This window comes from Centrocercus urophasianus, unplaced genomic scaffold (assembly GCF_019232065.1).
Source record: "Centrocercus urophasianus isolate 14NV4802_14NV808 unplaced genomic scaffold, USGS_Curo_1.0 seq_70, whole genome shotgun sequence".
Lineage (NCBI taxonomy): Eukaryota > Metazoa > Chordata > Aves > Galliformes > Phasianidae > Centrocercus > Centrocercus urophasianus.
The window spans coordinates 175,995-192,411 of record NW_024885311.1 but is presented as its reverse complement, the minus strand read 5'-3'; the positions used below and the strand labels follow the sequence as shown (position 1 = coordinate 192,411).

At 47.5% G+C, this 16,417-nt stretch overlaps 1 protein-coding gene across 3 annotated transcripts in view; it reads right to left on the bottom strand.

Moving 5' to 3' along the window:
• The window catches only part of BRPF3 (bromodomain and PHD finger containing 3), a 21,991-nt gene extending 5,574 nt beyond the window's left edge, over nucleotides 1-16,417 (bottom strand). The window contains exons 1-10 of one of the 3 annotated variants that reach the window (XM_042837383.1): nucleotides 16,357-16,417; nucleotides 10,023-11,427; nucleotides 8,892-9,048; nucleotides 7,319-7,450; nucleotides 6,120-6,248; nucleotides 5,427-5,739; nucleotides 4,161-4,427; nucleotides 3,515-4,006; nucleotides 1,442-1,535; nucleotides 10-107 (exon numbers count right to left, since the gene is read on the bottom strand). In XM_042837383.1, the coding sequence (XP_042693317.1) occupies nucleotides 10-107; nucleotides 1,442-1,535; nucleotides 3,515-4,006; nucleotides 4,161-4,427; nucleotides 5,427-5,739; nucleotides 6,120-6,248; nucleotides 7,319-7,450; nucleotides 8,892-9,048; nucleotides 10,023-11,407 (3,067 nt within the window). In that variant the 5' untranslated portion in view covers nucleotides 11,408-11,427; nucleotides 16,357-16,417. Of the gene's footprint in view, nucleotides 1-9; nucleotides 108-1,441; nucleotides 1,536-3,514; nucleotides 4,007-4,160; nucleotides 4,428-5,426; nucleotides 5,740-6,119; nucleotides 6,249-7,318; nucleotides 7,451-8,891; nucleotides 9,049-10,022; nucleotides 11,428-12,372; nucleotides 12,646-16,166; nucleotides 16,272-16,356 lie in introns of those variants that run through there. The other 2 variants (XM_042837382.1, XM_042837381.1) reach the window with 2 other exon arrangements.

The window sequence follows — 16,417 nt, the reverse complement described above, 5'->3', positions numbered from 1 at the left end:
CATTCTCACCTGAGCTGCCGTAATCAGAGTCTCCATTCACACCTTCCAAGAAGGGCACCCGAGAAAGGGCTGGCTTCCCTCGACTTCGCTTAGGAGGCATCAAACCACTGTCAGAATAGGGAAAAACAGATTACCCTTAAAAACACACCAAATAAACCGTCCCCAGCTGTTTATAATTTGGAAGTTAACTGCACTAGTGCATCCCTGGTGTGATAAGAACACCGAATACCTGAGCACAATGTCTCCCCTGGTGCAAGCACATTGGGCATCATCTCAGCTTCTCCATGAGCAGTGAAGGGGGCCAACAAAAGCCCTGTTGTTAACACAAAGAAGGAACCCAACCAAGGCCTTGTACTGCACAGCTGACACAGTGATGCTTGGAAGTCACATGAGCTCACTCAGTTGTGCACAGACTTCAAAGAGGACAGAGTAACACTCCAACATGTTGCTTTCTATCAGCAACAGTCCACAGCCTAAACATGCTTCCACTTCGTTACTACAAGCATTTCAGAAAACGATCCCACGTGAAGCAATCATGTCTTTTCCACTTATTGTAATTCTTTTTCATAATTTCCTAAAAAAACACCCAAGTGCATTTGATGCTCAACAAGAGTGGAGAAAAAGCAGTAAACAGAGCTGCTCATAAATGGAATAACTGTACAAGTTATCCAGGAGACATAAGCTTGTTTTTTAATTCCTTGTTTCGTGGGTGTAGCATAGCTCTAATGTAATTTTTGCTACGTGAATTGCTTGCAATTACCACGATAAGCACTTCTATAGCACTTTTTGTCTTCATAAACACCAACTAACAAGCCCCCACACTCCCCTGTGAAACGTGAGAGAGTTTCCTCTCTCATTTCCCTATGGAGAAACTGAGGTAAATAAGGTGGATCCACGAGGTCAAGACATGGTTTTGAAGTGAGCTCCTGGCTCCTGCTCCTGTTCGGAGTGAGCCACGAAGGATTTCAAGGGCCCCCACGGCACCACAGCTATGCACGAATCCACATCTCTCCTTTTTGCACCCACTGAGGCAGCTCCCTGTCTAACAACACTGTACCGAAATCATTTTGTGGGAGACCTGCACCTTACAGAAGAGGCAATGACGACTTCTCTGAACGTTTGGGCACAAAGCACGTAGAAATGGGGAGAGCTCAGTGAATGTTCAGTTTCACCTGCGGTGCTGGGCTGCTCACTTGAGATCAAAGCGCTTTGCAGCTTTGGCTCTCAAGAAGCCCAGGAAAACACACATCAGCAAAGAGAACGTACTCATACTGAGAAACAGAAGTGTAACACTTTAAAATCAAGCACTGTTTTGAGACCTATGGCACAGCAGGACAGCACGGAGCCTGAAAAGCTAGGTTTTAAGCAAAGAAGTCAAATGACAGAAGTCAAACCAATTAATCCAGAAAGGAGGTATTTGGGAAAGAGCACAGAGCCTTACCTGCAGGTTTCAAACAGCAGCCCACTGCCCGCGCTGGGGCTGCGCTCAGGATCTGCGCTGCTCTCTGCGTGCTTTGCAAAGCCATTGGTGACTCCTGCCAAGGAGACAAATGGGAGCTGGCTCAGAGAAACACCACCAACACACAGATACCAGCAAGGCCTGATGATCTGCTTCCAGAAAGGCAGGATCAGCCACAAAGACACTGAGTGCTTTAAAAGCAGAAAAGTTCTGCATTGAGTTCTCCAGACTCAGCTGGAAGCAGAAGGTGACTAACGAAAATTATTTCTACTCCCCACACATGGAAAACTAGGCAGCTTTTGAAGTAGTAAGTGCTAGAAAAGTGTTTGGGGACAGCAAAGGAGCCCTTGAGTTCATCAAATGCTCAACAGCCACACAAAGGGGAAATACATGCCAAGGCTACTATTATTTTTCCAGCTTTAACTAGCACAAGGAGCACACTGCTGGGAAACACCTTGTTCTGACAATCCTGATCACCCTGACCTGCTTCTGCAGTAACACAGATCTGACAGACCAGACACTCCCTCAGTTAGGAGACATCAGTTCTGTTTGAAACGGTGGAAGGAAGTGAATCACAAAAGCAGTGCTGCAATTCAGCAAAAAACACTGCTTCATCAGCAGAGAAAAAAACATCACTGCCTAATTATCAGTGATTTTCTGGTGCCATGCCTATGCTATTCCATTTTTAATCTCAGCTTCTCTTTCTAAGCTTTATCCACTCCGAGTAACTCCTCTTTGCTTTCTGTACTGGCAGGCAACAACAGCAAGTCCCTCTAACACTATAATGTGATGGAAAGCACAATAATAATAGCAGGGTGGTACAACCCTAGACCGCAGCAAATAAGGATAAGCCCAAACGCAGCAGCCACAAATACAGAAATGAAGGAAGAAAAGCTGCCTACCTTCAGAAGGCCTCAGGTAGGCAGGGATCTCCAGAAAGATACCCTCACCTCCACTGCCAACCTTAAATGAGGTCTGAGAATGGTGGATCCTGGCTCCACTCCTTCCAGTCAATCAGCTGCATTGCAGGCACCTGAGCTCTCCTGGGTTGACCCTGCCTTCCCACCAGCTGCTCCATCAGTGCTTCAAGCCCTAACTTAGCATTTCCACTACAGTCCCTTCACCAGCAGCTTCTCCTCGGAGAAGCCCTTTGCGTCTTCTTTAACCTGTTCAGGTGAGTCGTTCCCAGTGTTCAATTGCTCTCCTCCCACTCTATTTACCAACAAGCCTCTGACAGCCAAATAACTTTAAGGAGATATCTGAAGTATGAGCTAGTTCAAATATTTTGTGTGGGAGCTGTCCCACGATGGCAGTTAACAGAGAACTGAAAAGCAATCACGCTGTTGTCACTCAAATGTTCCTTTTTACCGCATGTTTTTCTAAATTTGATCTCAGATGCCTGTAGGTCAAATTTGAAAAGAACATGCTCAGTCTTCCCAATAATTTTATCTCAATCTCAGAACTGAGGGTTGTAGCTGGTTTAAAAGCAATGTTTACCATCTCTTGCTGCATTGGTCCACTGCACACTTTCAACCAAAGGCACCTTTCTGCAGCAAGAAACTCACTCCTAAAAGCGGCCTATGCAAAGCTTCCCATGAGTGCAGGAACACCAACATTTCTCATCCTTTACTGGAAACACCAGAGCCTTTAGCCAGGCCATTCAACATCTTTGCAGGCAGCTGGGCTCGCCCTTCCTAAGGTGGAAGACTTTCTTACAGTAATCCTGCTATAACTGGCAAAAAGAAGAATAAATTGTGACCCACCCTGGATTTCATCTCGTTATTAAATATCTAAACCAGAGGTGTCTATAGCTGAGCTGTTACCACAAACTCCATGAACAGTCAGTAGAGAATAAGGGTGCAATTCATTACAGACACATCTTGTCAGCTCTTTGTTAGGAATCTGCAGAAGAGAATGGGCTTTTCTCAGGCACCTCTGGTTATGGCAACTGTGTCACCTCCACACACAGAGCTTCACATAAGCAGCTCTCCTACTCTCAGCCCTAAATCTGCAGTTTCCATGTGGACAAAGGGAAGATAAATCCCATGGAATCACCTCTCTGCCCTGCCTGCCTGGGTGACTTCTCTCCATCGCTCTCGCTGTAATTCCTGCCCTGTGGCCGCTTCCGGGTTTGTCGCTCCCCATTGGCACAGGAGGGCAAAAGCTGCTCGTGTTCCTCTCCATTCTCCAGGGAGCAGTCCAGGCCTTTTTGCAGTTTCACCCCATTTTTAGCTTTTTTAAAAAGAACAGATGTCCGTCGGCCCACGCCACTGAAGGGGGGGCTCATGAGGCTGTCTGCAGGTGGCAAGGCGAGTCCGTTCAGGCTGCTGTCACTGAGCAGGAGCTGGAAAGCTTGGCTCTCCCGCTGCAGTGCCTTCTTGTCAAAGAAATCCCTGTCTGACATCACCTTCTTCTGCAGCTGGTTCAAGGTCTTGCTGTCATGGATGGGTTTGAGTTTTGGAGGGTCCTGCAGCGATTCCAGCTCTGAGAAAGAGGGTGCAGGTCCTGTGGGCTCCAGGGTGGGAGGATGTGGGAGCTTGGCATCATCTGCAAAAGGAATAAAGAATCCACTTGAACATTTTTAGAAAGAGTTATTCCTAGAGCTACCAAACCACTCCTGTCCCTGTAGTATGAACAGCAGCTGTTGCCTGCTGATATGCACTGAGAGAACTGGAGGCAGCGCCCTGCTACAACATCTCACCTCTGTCCCCTTCCTCGTCCTCTTCTCTCAACGTTTTATCCAGCCCCTCTTCCCACAGAACAGGTTCCCCGTTGGCCACGGTCCTGCTCTGCTGCTGGGCCAACTTCTGCCGAACAGAGTTGATCTCCCGTCTCAGGAGCCGCATGCGTCGTGTCCGGGCGCCGCTGGACCGCATAGGGCTCACTATGTCCAGCTTCTCAAGCAACTCCTTCAGCTGGGCCTCCAAGGTGAGGTGAGCCCTGTTCTCTGGCAGGAGGATGTTGTCCACTGCATCAAAAGAAATTGTAACAGTGAAGGGAAAGAGCATGGCTTTTTGGAGAATGGAACTCCACTCGTGATATTTGGGATCACAGCCATGCCTCATTACCATCAACGCTATTTATGAACCAATTGCTTTAGTTTGGGTATTTAGGAATTGTTAACTTTAGAGTTCCAGACTTCCTCCATCGGGTAATGAGCAGCTGAATTAACTTGCACTGTCTTCCTGCTCCCATTACTGTCCCAGACATAGCAGCTGAAGAAGTGTCTGCAACCTACACAAGACAGCTTGCAGTCCAGGTCCTTTGCAAAAATGAATGGGAATAGAAAGTCTTCCCAAGGACTGCTTGGGTCCTGTACCATAATCCCATATCATCCCCTTCCAGCCCATAGCAATTCATCTAATCTAGTTGGTCTACCCCGTGTCAATTTGCTACCTACAGTGAAATGTTTTGCACTTCCTGTGCAATTCTAGAATATAGGTGAAATCATGTCAGTTTTTCCATTGTGTTCTGCCTGATTATTTGCCACGTTTTAACCAGGAGAATCACAGTAACGGAGAAGGAAAACAGTCTCACCTCAGCCCCTGAACAACACAGAACTGTCTTCATAATAAACTGCCACAAGAACATAATGATCATTGCTCTGATTTACACTGAAACATATGATCTTTGCTCAGAACAAAAAACTCTAGACCCACATTGCACTCTTCTTTAACATACTAAGTTTGTAATACATCCAAGGCAAATATCAAATATTGCAGGCAGATAAAATACTTTTCTGAGGCAAACATGCACTGGAAGAGCTGGAGCTAAACTGTACCTAGCTCCAGCCTGCCTGAAATCCTGAGGCTACGAAGGAGTCAGATACACGCTTATGTAAGTGGAAGGATGGAAAAATTCTGTTCTGTTGAACCGTCATCATGGTTTTCTCACAAACTGAATGACAGGCTCAGAACAAGGCACGCGGTTACGATCCATCCTGAAAATAAAGGTTAATAAAACTCACCATCCTCCCAAGAAAAGCGGTAAAAGTCCTCGGTTTTGGGTGACTCGGGCAGGTGAATCCCCACATCAGTGTCAAAGCCAATGCTTTCAGCCTGCCGCCGCACGTGACGCAATATCGCTCCTCCGAGGTCTCTGAGCCGGACAGCTGCTCGGTGGAAAATCGTGTCTTTAGCATTATACCTCATGCAGTTGGTAACTATAAGGTTAAAGTCTTCCTCAAACTCATCCAATGTTCGGTACAGGTGGGACTCCAGCTTCCGCCTCATGGTGGAAAAATCCATTGGGTTGGAAATGAATTCCAGGTAATCTGGAACCTAAACATATAAAACCTGTACAATTACAAAAACCATTTACTAGCCAACTAGAGCGCACCCATCATAAGCACTCTGAATGCCCTTTCCACCTGCAAGGGACAATGCCAGCACTTTATTTCTGTGTCATCCAGGCAAGGCACACATATTGTCTCTCCAAAACATTACTCGTCTGAGACGCACTGAAGCTTCCAGAAAACAAACCAGAAACCTTATTTTGGCCTAGAAAGATACCCACACTGTGAGTCCTCTGAAATATTCTTTAGTCCACCAGCAGCTTGGGATAAGGTGGTTTGTGCTTCCCAAATTATGACAGTACTTGAGTTTCTGCCCAGCAATACCTCATCTCCAACCCATCAGACACCCCTAGGAAGAAGACTTGCCTCGTCCAAGTTAACAGGCTCTGCAAAGATCTGGGCAGCATCCTTTTCCTGCAGCAGGTCCAGTGTTGTGCGCAGAAGTACATTGAATGGCGTCAGCCGTAGCTCCATAGCAGCCTGCTGAACCTTCACCTGGGAACAGGAAAACAGCGATGAGCACAGTTACCAAGGATGGGACAAGCAAACTTTTCTGCTGGTTTCTCCTGAAACATCAACTCAGCTCCACTCAGCGGTGGAAACCTCAGGTCATCATCACACCACTGGCCTGCAGACTCACTGCTGAGAAATTTCTGGCAAACAGCTTGTCCTCTCCTCTCCCTGTGCAGGATGCACATTAATAGACAGCAAATAGACTCTAAACTTTTTGTATGAGGAACTCCTTTTTATTCAATCTCTTAGAGCCAAAACAAGAGGAAACCCCATAAAATTAGAAGAAAATACAACTGAAAATGAAGACAAGATGCTTTTTGTGCTGGTAAATCATCCTGTAGAACTCCTTATCCTGAGATACTACAATGCCAATTAGCAACGTTATCAAAAAGTTAGAACTATTTAGGCGTTTACACAAACAATATCCATAAGTAGAGCAGTGAGTACAAAGTTTAACATACAAGATCTCACACATCAAGGCAGAGCCAAACAACACTGGTTAGAAGTAAGCAAGTTTCCCAATAGATTTTTTACACTCTGTGGATTTTCTAACACTGTTTTGATTTCAAGGAAACAGTTTGTCGTGTTGTTTTGATCTCTTACGCTGCGACTCCACTCAAAGGAGAGTGGAACAGGATAATAGTATTTATTTCTCTTTTAACGTTTTAGTTTCTTAGATCTTATATTCCCTCATTATGTCATTATATCAACCACTTCAATAGCAAAGGAAAGCAAGTCTGTGTACACAAAGCAAACTGTATCTGCTAAGACATGCTTAGCAACAAGCAGCATCAATAAGAGAAAAACTGCTTCTTCTCAAGAAGGGATGATAGAGGTTGGAAATATAATTTACCATTAGGTATGCAAATACACTTTCCCAGCACTCTGCAGCCCAGCACTGATTCTGAGGACGGAGGCTGGGCAGCACAAGCCTGTGACGGAGGGACAGACAACTGCTCTGCACATCCGGAAGTCAGAAAAGAGAAAGAGGCTCCACAACACGTGGTGCTCGCATGGTGCTGAAGAGCAACTCGACGGCCAGAGCTACCAACCTGCTCCCGTTTGAGTTTCTCCCTCTTACGGATGAGCTCAATGAGCAGCCGGGCCCTCTCCAAGTCGTGCCGCAGTTTCTGCCAGTATTTCAGCTCTTCCTTCACTGCACTCGTCCTCTCATCCTGCTCCTTCTGTAACACATAACAGTGGGATAAGATGAGGAAACAACTGGCTTCCTTTGTGTTCTCCTCTTTTATAGGTGTCCTCCATGCATTGCTCTCATAGTCTTCCTCTTCTCTACTTGTCTTATTGTTCAGATTATATCACCTCCTTCTCACAGTGTTTCGCTGCAGAACACACAACAGCAGCCTTTCTGGATTTCACATTATCTCAGAAGTTAGGCCTGAGTCATACTGTAGCTAAACTCCAGGAACATCCTGCATGCTTATTTACACTCTCCCTGCCTTTATATCAAAGTTCATTACAGAGGCTGGAAATTCTTTTTGTTGGCTGTTATACATCGAAGAAGCAGCCTGAAGGGTTTACAGTACGAAGGCAAGGCAGGCAAAAGTATGGCAGAAAAAGAGAGCTAATACTGTCCTCCAGGAAACTGAGCCACAAAGAGATTCACCAAAACACACCGGAACAGCTAAGCCGGGGAGATGAGCTAACAGTTTCCAGGACACGGTTCATTGGTTTCACAACGTAGTTCATCCTTCCCTTCCTCAATCTGTAGCTTTCCAAATGGTTTTGAGGCTATAGCTGAAGCGTATACACTTTTGTATGACTGCCAAGGGAAGGATGAAAAATGCTTCACATGATCTAGATGGCTTATATTTATAGAACATTTGTTTTTATGAACTTGCTTATGGTAAGTACTTAACGTAATGCACCAAGGAAATGTCGAACTTCCTCAAGCTTCAAACTGATGAGTGGGAAATATTTTCTTTATTTTTCATCCAGAGCAGCCTTTATGCAAACCAAAAATCTATAAGTTCCTCCAACTACAGTAAAAAGATAGATGTACAATGCACAGTAACTAACTGGCTGTGTCACGGGGCAGAGTCTTAGTATTTCATTACTTCACCAACTGCTTGTGCCAAACACAGTGCTGTTTTACAGCGTCAACTGACCCTGGATGCCAGCTCAGAGGAGGAAGGAAAGAATGCCAGAGCTGATGATTATGTCTAAACTTGCTTATGAGTGTTCATGGAAGGGTCAGAAATTCAAGCTGCAAGAATGATCCAAACTGGAATTTGGCCAGGACTCTGGAGCTAGCACCCATTTTCTCAATGAGTGCATCCTTAATCACTAGTGAGGAATGTGGTTCTTCGACTCATCTGACGGGTCAGAGCAGCAGGGGCCCATCTTGCCTTTGCACAATCCCAAGTCTCCTGACTCAGGTGGAAAACTCTTACCTGCTGGCTCATCATCACCAATTCTGGTGACACAGTGACATCCCACTGATACACCAACTCAGTTATTTAGATATTAGCAAACCAACAGGAGAACAAAAGTGACTCAAGAAGAGCTATTGTTGTGTGTTTTTAAAACTCTTAAAGGGCTTTCCCGTTCCTAACTCCTGATGCTTGCCATGCTCTGGAGCCAGGGGACAGGCTGGCAGAGCTGTACCTGCTCAGCATTCCTCTGGGACTGGAGATGTGAGTGCAGACGTCGGATCAGGGGCACTCCATTCCTCGCCTGCCGCTTCAGCAGCCAGTAGTTGTGGAGCCTCTGCATGAACTGGCTCTTCCGCTGGAGAGAGATGTCCCTGCAGATTTTGTTCAGCCTAAAGGAAGCAAAGAGGTGTCATGGAAACAATTGCAAAGCAATTAGAACCCTGGTGATACCATCTGGCTTCCCAACGATGCTTTATGGCGTGCAGCTTTGTGCTGGCATGTTGATCTGTGCTCTGAAACACAGCTGCAACTGGCACAATCTGGGGCCTCCAAATTGTGAAGATATATATGCTTACTTTTCAGACTACAACCCTATTTCAGCAGCAGTGAGGCTGAAGGTTCTAACTAGTTGCCACAGCAAAGTACGCAATCACCAATTCAGCTCTAAGGATTAACTTCAAAACTACCCCAGCCAGAAGAACTTGACTGGGGTCACTGTGATGTTCTTAATCTGGACTCCTGGACAGGAGCCCAACAATAATACAGTGCCTATTTTAATCTTTTCAAACCATTCATTAGATTATACATGGTGTCTTATCAGCAGTTTTCCAAAGTTTGCCTATTGAAATACTGGCAACACATCACCACACTTCCTCAGCCACCAAACAAAAACTCAGCACTGTTTGAAAGAGAGCTTGGAAAAAAAGTATACAGCCAGACTCTAAGCTGCTTGCAACACGTACATGTTTAACATGTTCTGCAATAAAAGGAACAATTAAGATGCTATGAAATGAGGGGATTAAAAAAACACATCAGTAGGAAGATGACTTCCATTCAGCTGCCAGCTTGTTTCACAGCCATGTATGTAAACCTGTATCCTAGATGCATGCTTGCCTGTGAGGTACCACCAAAGATCTGTACTATGTAACATTTTGGGATTGTTGCTTGGCAAAGCAGGGAAACCAGTGCACACCTGGCACTTACATGGAAGAATGCTGGTGAGGAATGTTCCTGCAGAGCACAATTTGAACACAGTTACTGCTAGGTCTGGACTGGAGAGAGTGCTTCCAAGTTCAACAAAGAAAGGGACCGAGTCCTCAGAACAGACCCTGTTCATCTTCTGCTGTCCAGCTCCAACACTCACCTGTAAGAGGGAATTTGTGCAACTGTCACCATGGGCACAGATGAGCGCCCATCAGTCCCCTCATTAGGCTCCTTTTTGATCTTCTGCTTCAATTTCACTTGGTTCTTCTTTAGGGACCCTTTGGGAGGGCCAGAATTGCCTTCCTCCTCCCTCTCCTCCTTCACAATGCCCTCCTGCCTCCCACTGGTAGCAGCTGAATACCCTTTTTTCACTGTTCCAGGTGGGGAATGGCTCTCGCAATAGGCAGTCTTACGCACAGTGAATGTTGTGCCATTGATGCTGGTCTCCCTCATGGGTTCAATCTTCATGAAGAGACCAGCCCGCTGGGCACAGGTGACATGGAAGGCAGTGTAACAGTTTACTTTGTGGCATTGGATAGCAGCTCCCATGCCTTTCTGCTTGCAGATATAGCATGTGAGCTTCCATCGAGCTGGGGGAATGTTATTTATCCCTTCAATGGGCTCCAGGAACACAGTGTTTGCAAAGCAGACCTCTGGAATCCAAATGGCACAAACCACATGAGCCCAGCGGCCATCGCTGGTCTGCTTGAAGGCTCCACCTTTGTTTGGGCAGAGGACACAATCAACAGGATGAGAAGGGGACTGTAAGCAGCAGCGGCAAAGCCACTGCCCCTCAGGAATGTAGGGCACACCGTAACACTCCTGGTGCACAGCCAGATTGCAGATATCACAGAACAGGATGACGTTGCTGTTGTGACACTCATCGTCCATGCAGACACAGCAGAACGCGTCCTCATCGATGACGGACTGCTGGGCGCTGTTGTTCCGGCTCTCAAGGTACGACTCCTTTTCCAAGCGGTCTACCAGCAGCTCAAAAGTTTCAGCAGAAACCATCCCATAACCATCCTCCCTTCTCTTCTCATTCACCATTTCCAGCCATGCCAGATCCTCTTCATCCATGTCATACTCCACCTCTGCATCGAGGTCCTCGGGAGGCTTTTCAATGTATCGGTAGTAGGCGGCAGGGAGAGGAGGGGCATCTGACTGTTTGAAGGAGTCCGTCACACGGAAGTTGGGCTGGGGTAAGTGTAAAGATGTTCCTGATGTGTATTTGGAGCAGGATTCCTTCTTCTTGCCTTTGGAAGGTGTTTTCTTGGATTTTGAAGGGAAAAGGGGCTGCTCGCTGTTTTCCTTATTGCTGTTGCATTCTGTGATGTCCTGGGCGGTCAGTTCATCCTCGGTGATGATTTTTAAGGGATCGTAGATGCTGATGCGGTGCAGCCGCCCGTCGATGTCTACTTCCACGATGCGCTGGGCCTGAGCGTACGTCAGCGTCTCCCGAGTGGGCGAGCACTTGAGGCTGTAGGGTGAGGGAGAACGCCGGCCCTCCAGGTTCTGCCGTGATCTTCTCTGAGGCTTCCTCATTGCTGCGGTCCACCAGAGACCTGCAACAAACCAGTACCAGCATGAGCCATGGAGACAAGCAGACAGGAGCAGCACAGACTGAAAAATGCACACGGCATCACAATAGAAAAGCATTTCAACTAAAGGCCTCAGCAATTTCTGGCTTGCAGAGTTTACTTCACCTTAAATACAAGCAAGTTTTGGATATATCAATCATTTCTGCAGCGCATATCAGAGCAAGGCACAGCACCCTCCAACTTTCTCTACTTGCAAACCAGGAAATGTTTCCCACACCAACAGACAAGAAGAGTAGAAATGGGTTTTAGAGAATTTCATGTAAACACTTTGCTATGCACTGAGATCAGCAAACTATCCAGATCCTCAGAAATGCAGACAGTACTCATTAAACCTGCTTGCAGCATTCAATGTTTAGTTCACACAGGCCAAGGAGTTCTTCTCTCTGTTCTTTTGCCTGTGAGTTCCCAGCAGTACACATAATGAGCTAAATATTAGATCTGGTTTTCCAGACCTAAAGGAAAGCACTCCTCCTGCCCTACAAAAGCAGTGCCCCCTGCCAATCTTTTTCTTTTCTTTTTTTAGCTGAGCTCCACATGAGAACGTACACCAGCAGTGCTCCCTCAGTTCAGAGGGAAGTTCACCCATATCTCCATCCCACTGCCACTTCTTCCTTCACCCACATTGAGAAAGAGTTCCATGGTCAAAAAACCATCTACCAGCTTTGCCTTCCTTTCTCCTGAAGTTGTAGCTGGTTTCTCACACCATCCTGCAGACAGAATGTGCACTGAGCTAACCCATGTTCTCCACATCATGCAAAATGGGTTAGAAAAGCCTGTGAAGAACCAGAGGATGAACTGAGCAATGCAATGGGTGCTAGATGCACATCCTTTCTTCTCTTTGGCAGGATCTACAAAGAAGTAAAAGGGAACGAGTATGGGAATGAGCAATATGGATCCAGATGGACTTACAAGGCTCAGCATCTGCCCCTCTGAAGCCACAATCCACGTTCAGGCCCCTGAGCTGGTTCGGCATGCAAGATCCACAGGGGTATAAGCAGGAAAGCAGCAAGACACCATCTAGACAAAGCTGTTCTGAGAACTGTGCAGTGCTGCTCACGTGGAGCCTTAACTAAAAGCCCAAGCCAGCTCTGCCCTCACAAACTGCTAATCAGCAACAAAGATAATCATTTGAGAGTCAGTTCCAGTCATTAAGGAGCTGCCCAACAACGAAGGGTGAAGCTGAGCTGTCAAGAAGAGCTGAAGAAGGATGGAAAGGCAGCGGCAGGATCCCAGAGATCCGAGGGTGAAAGAGGGAAAGTGGAGAGGAATCCAAGTGAGTAATGCAAGGGACGGCAGAGTCAGGGATGAGAGTGCAAAGCACAGAAAGAACTAGGCAGAGTAACAAGACAGGCCAAGGAAAGAGAGAGCTGAAAAGAAGAAACGTAAATGTAAGATCTCCCCAAGAAGATAAGTCAGCCCAGAGCTTATCTGTTGCTATGCAGGGGCCTGAACCAGCACCTCACCCTTAGAGCACAGCACTTTTGGCCCCTTTCTGTGGGACCTGCAGACAAGAAAAAGCATTTGTATTTATCTGTCACATTATTTTTTGCTCCATGATGGACTTAACCTCACAAACATCAACTGAGTCAAAGCAAGCATCACCTCATGGATCAGTGCCTGCAAGAATTCATGAAGTTATTCCAGAAAGGAGTAACAGATTCCTGGAGACACTCTTCTCCTGAAAGCACTGCTGCTCTTATCCATGAGTCTGCCATGAGATGACACTTACACTAAGAAACAAACCAGCTTTGGAAAAGGAGTCCAAAATTTCCTCTGCACCCACAGAAATAAGCTGCAGGTGCCACTTTCAGCAATCCTGTAATGATAATCTGAAAGCATCATTTGTTTTCAGATGTAAAATATGAGATGACAATTCCCACCTGTAAACATAGACACTGGGATTTTCAGGATCTTTCTGACCTGCATACTGCAGAAATGCAGCTGTACTGGTCACAGACAAGTTCAGTTGCTTCAAACAGTAGGAAAAGAAGTTCTATAACCAGCATCTAAAGGCAGCTTGGTCAACAAATGGAAAACCAAGAAAATCCTGCTGACATATGGCTTGGGTATAACCTGACTGGTGTAACCGAAGAAGATACTGGATGCAAGAAGTTTCATGAACATAAAGACACTGGAGGATAAAGCAATTGGAATGACCTGACCACAGCCATTATTAACATTGTGTTCAGGAAAAACAAGACATTAGCTGATGACTGGCTGAGAGAAGAGCAAATTTCAGCCAAACCAGCGCTGCAAGGAAGCGTTATTTTACCTGCTGATAGAAAAACCAAGAGTACGGTGTTCTTGTAGTAGCTTTAGAGACACAGTCAGTTTACTGTCCAGAGAAATTAGCCAAAGAGGGCTTTTTACCACAGTAACTGGCTGCTCTAAACCAACCCATATGCAAAGCTACACAACTACTTAACAATACATAGAAGCATCTAAAACGGCACTGAAATTGCTGCCAGCCAGAACTCACTCAGTGCCTGGGATAAGAATTCCAGCTCATTTCTGAAAGGCATCTGGATATCAGGAAGAGACACAACTACCCACCTCCAGAAAGCCTTGAAAGCAGCCATAAAACAAATTCAGACATGCCAAGATGAAACCCTGTGACCTTGTCTGCAACACAGCAACTTCTAAGAAGCAATCCAGGAATGTCATGATTTTCTCAGCATACTTGAAAACACCTCCCCAGCCACATACAAAAAATCTCTCTGCAAACAGCATCTGTGCACGCTGAAATGCTAAACTGCCTTGACTTCAGCAGGGTTAAACACTCCTTCAGCCTATGCTGCTTTTGTCCTACCATGGACAAATGCTGTTGATATAAAAGCAAAAAGTTCAAAAAGTTGTCCTCTTGCTGTCACCAGTGTGCTCAAAGCTTTCCAAGAATACCCCACAATCCACTTTCACTGCGTGTGACGCCAGGAACAGAGGGATAGGTTCCTAGAGAGCACAACTAAACGAACAACAGGGCTGTAATGCAAAAAGCTGCCAGAGCTAAATTTAATTCTATCCCACGAATTTGTTCTGAAATGGTTCACTTCTTCTGAGCAGCAGTTTTCATGTCTGTGGCGCATAGATGCCTGGGGTCTGCAAAAAGGAGCTAAGAAAAACAAGCCCCATCAGAAGGCTTAAATTTACTACAGATAGCTTCACAGAAAAAAATGTGAGAGATCCACATACCAAATATCATTGCAACGCAGGAAAAATCCTGCACAAGTGGATCCTGTAAAAGGAGGGCTAAATACTGCTGTGATCCACACTTGTGCAACGCTGCACCGAGGACCAGAAGCATCCAGTCACACCTCAGAAGACCTCAGCCTCCTTCAACCTCTCTCCTTCCCATGCTGGCAGACAATGATTTTCTCACTGGCAACAGGAGTCTTTGCGAGCCTCTGGAAGACACAAGGCTGCAGCTAAAGGCAGCGATGCTGGGGAAGCTTCCATCGTGGCGTGTGGAGATGCGGCACTGAGGGACATGGTTAGGGGGCATGGTAGGGATGGGCTGGGGTTGGACTTAGGAATCTGTCTTTTCCAGCCATGATTCTATGTGGATGTCAGAAAAAGCAAGGTCCCTCCTCGATGAACATCTCAGTGTCACACAGGGAGAAGGGACCCTAAGCTCAGCTTTAGGTAAGGCTCAGCCCAGTGTCTGCACGGAGCAGACACAGGCTCAGGAGATTTTCTCCTCCTCCCACCCCTTAGCTCTGGAGGGAGGGAGGAACAAACACCTGCAGAAGTATTGAAGAAACACATCCATGAAATTGAATCAACAGTGCCATAGGAAATGAACAGCCTGCAGCAGCTGTCTCCTCTCCAGGCTCCTCTCTCCCCAACCCAAAGCACAGAGCTACACTCCACGGCTGCACTTTCCACAGGCTCCACCACCAACACACGCTGCAGGGCTGCCGAAGGCCCACTCTCCTCTCTGATACCCACACACACTTTATGAATCCCTCCACATTTCTGTCATCGGGCAGAGATGTGGCACACGCCGGGCGTCGTGTGAGGCTTTGGATGAAGTGTAAGAAGCGGCCTGGGTTTAAGCAGCTCTCTGAAGGAACCTGTGGCAGGTGCTGTCCTAGAGCTCCTCTCAGGAGCGCTGTCAGGGCCACAGCAACCTTGCTGGCACCGATAGAGTCAAAACAGGGCACGGAGCGGGCACAAACACAGCGACGAACGCGCCTGTGAGAGGGCCCATAGCGCCGCGGCCCGCCATTCCCCAGGGAGCGAAAAAAGTCCCCGAGCAATAGAACCCGGCCGGAAAGAGCGACAGAGCGCGCACACCAAAGCCAGGACGCTATTGGCTACCGCCAACGCCCGTCCCAGCCTCGCTACCAATAGCAACGCACAGCGCCGCGGGGCTAAAACGGGGCGCGCTCGGCCAATAGCGTGGGAGAAGGTGGGTGGAGCCACCTCTAGCGCCGCGGCGAGAGGCAGCCAAGATGGCGGCCGGGGGGGCCGGTGGACGCAGTGCTGCCCGATACCCGTTCCCGCGCTCAGCGCCGCTGCCCCTCGCTCGGTGAGGGCCGCGGGTCGCTCCCTCCGCGCGGCGAGCGAGCGGGAAGCTCCTCTAGCCGCGGCACAGTGGCCTTCCTGCCGCCTACCCTGTCACCTTCCCGCGACCCCGGCGCAGCGCTGCGTGAGGGAGCAGAGACCCCTGAGGGCAGGGAGCCGCGGCCCGCGCAGCGCGTTACCTCGGCGTCTCCGCGCGCGGTCTCCGCCGTCACCGCCGCCTCCTTATCGTTTTGGGGTTTTTTTCTTTCTTTTTCCGTGGTGTGGGGGGAGGGGGGTGCTTTTTTTTTTTCCTTCGTTTTTTTTTTTTTTTTTTTTTTTTTTTTTTTTCCTTTAAATCCGCCTCCCCCTCCCCTCCCCCCTGGGGCTCACCCAGCCGGCGGCGGGAGGGGAGGGCACAAGATGTCGGTCCGGCCGCTCCGTCCGCCGCCGC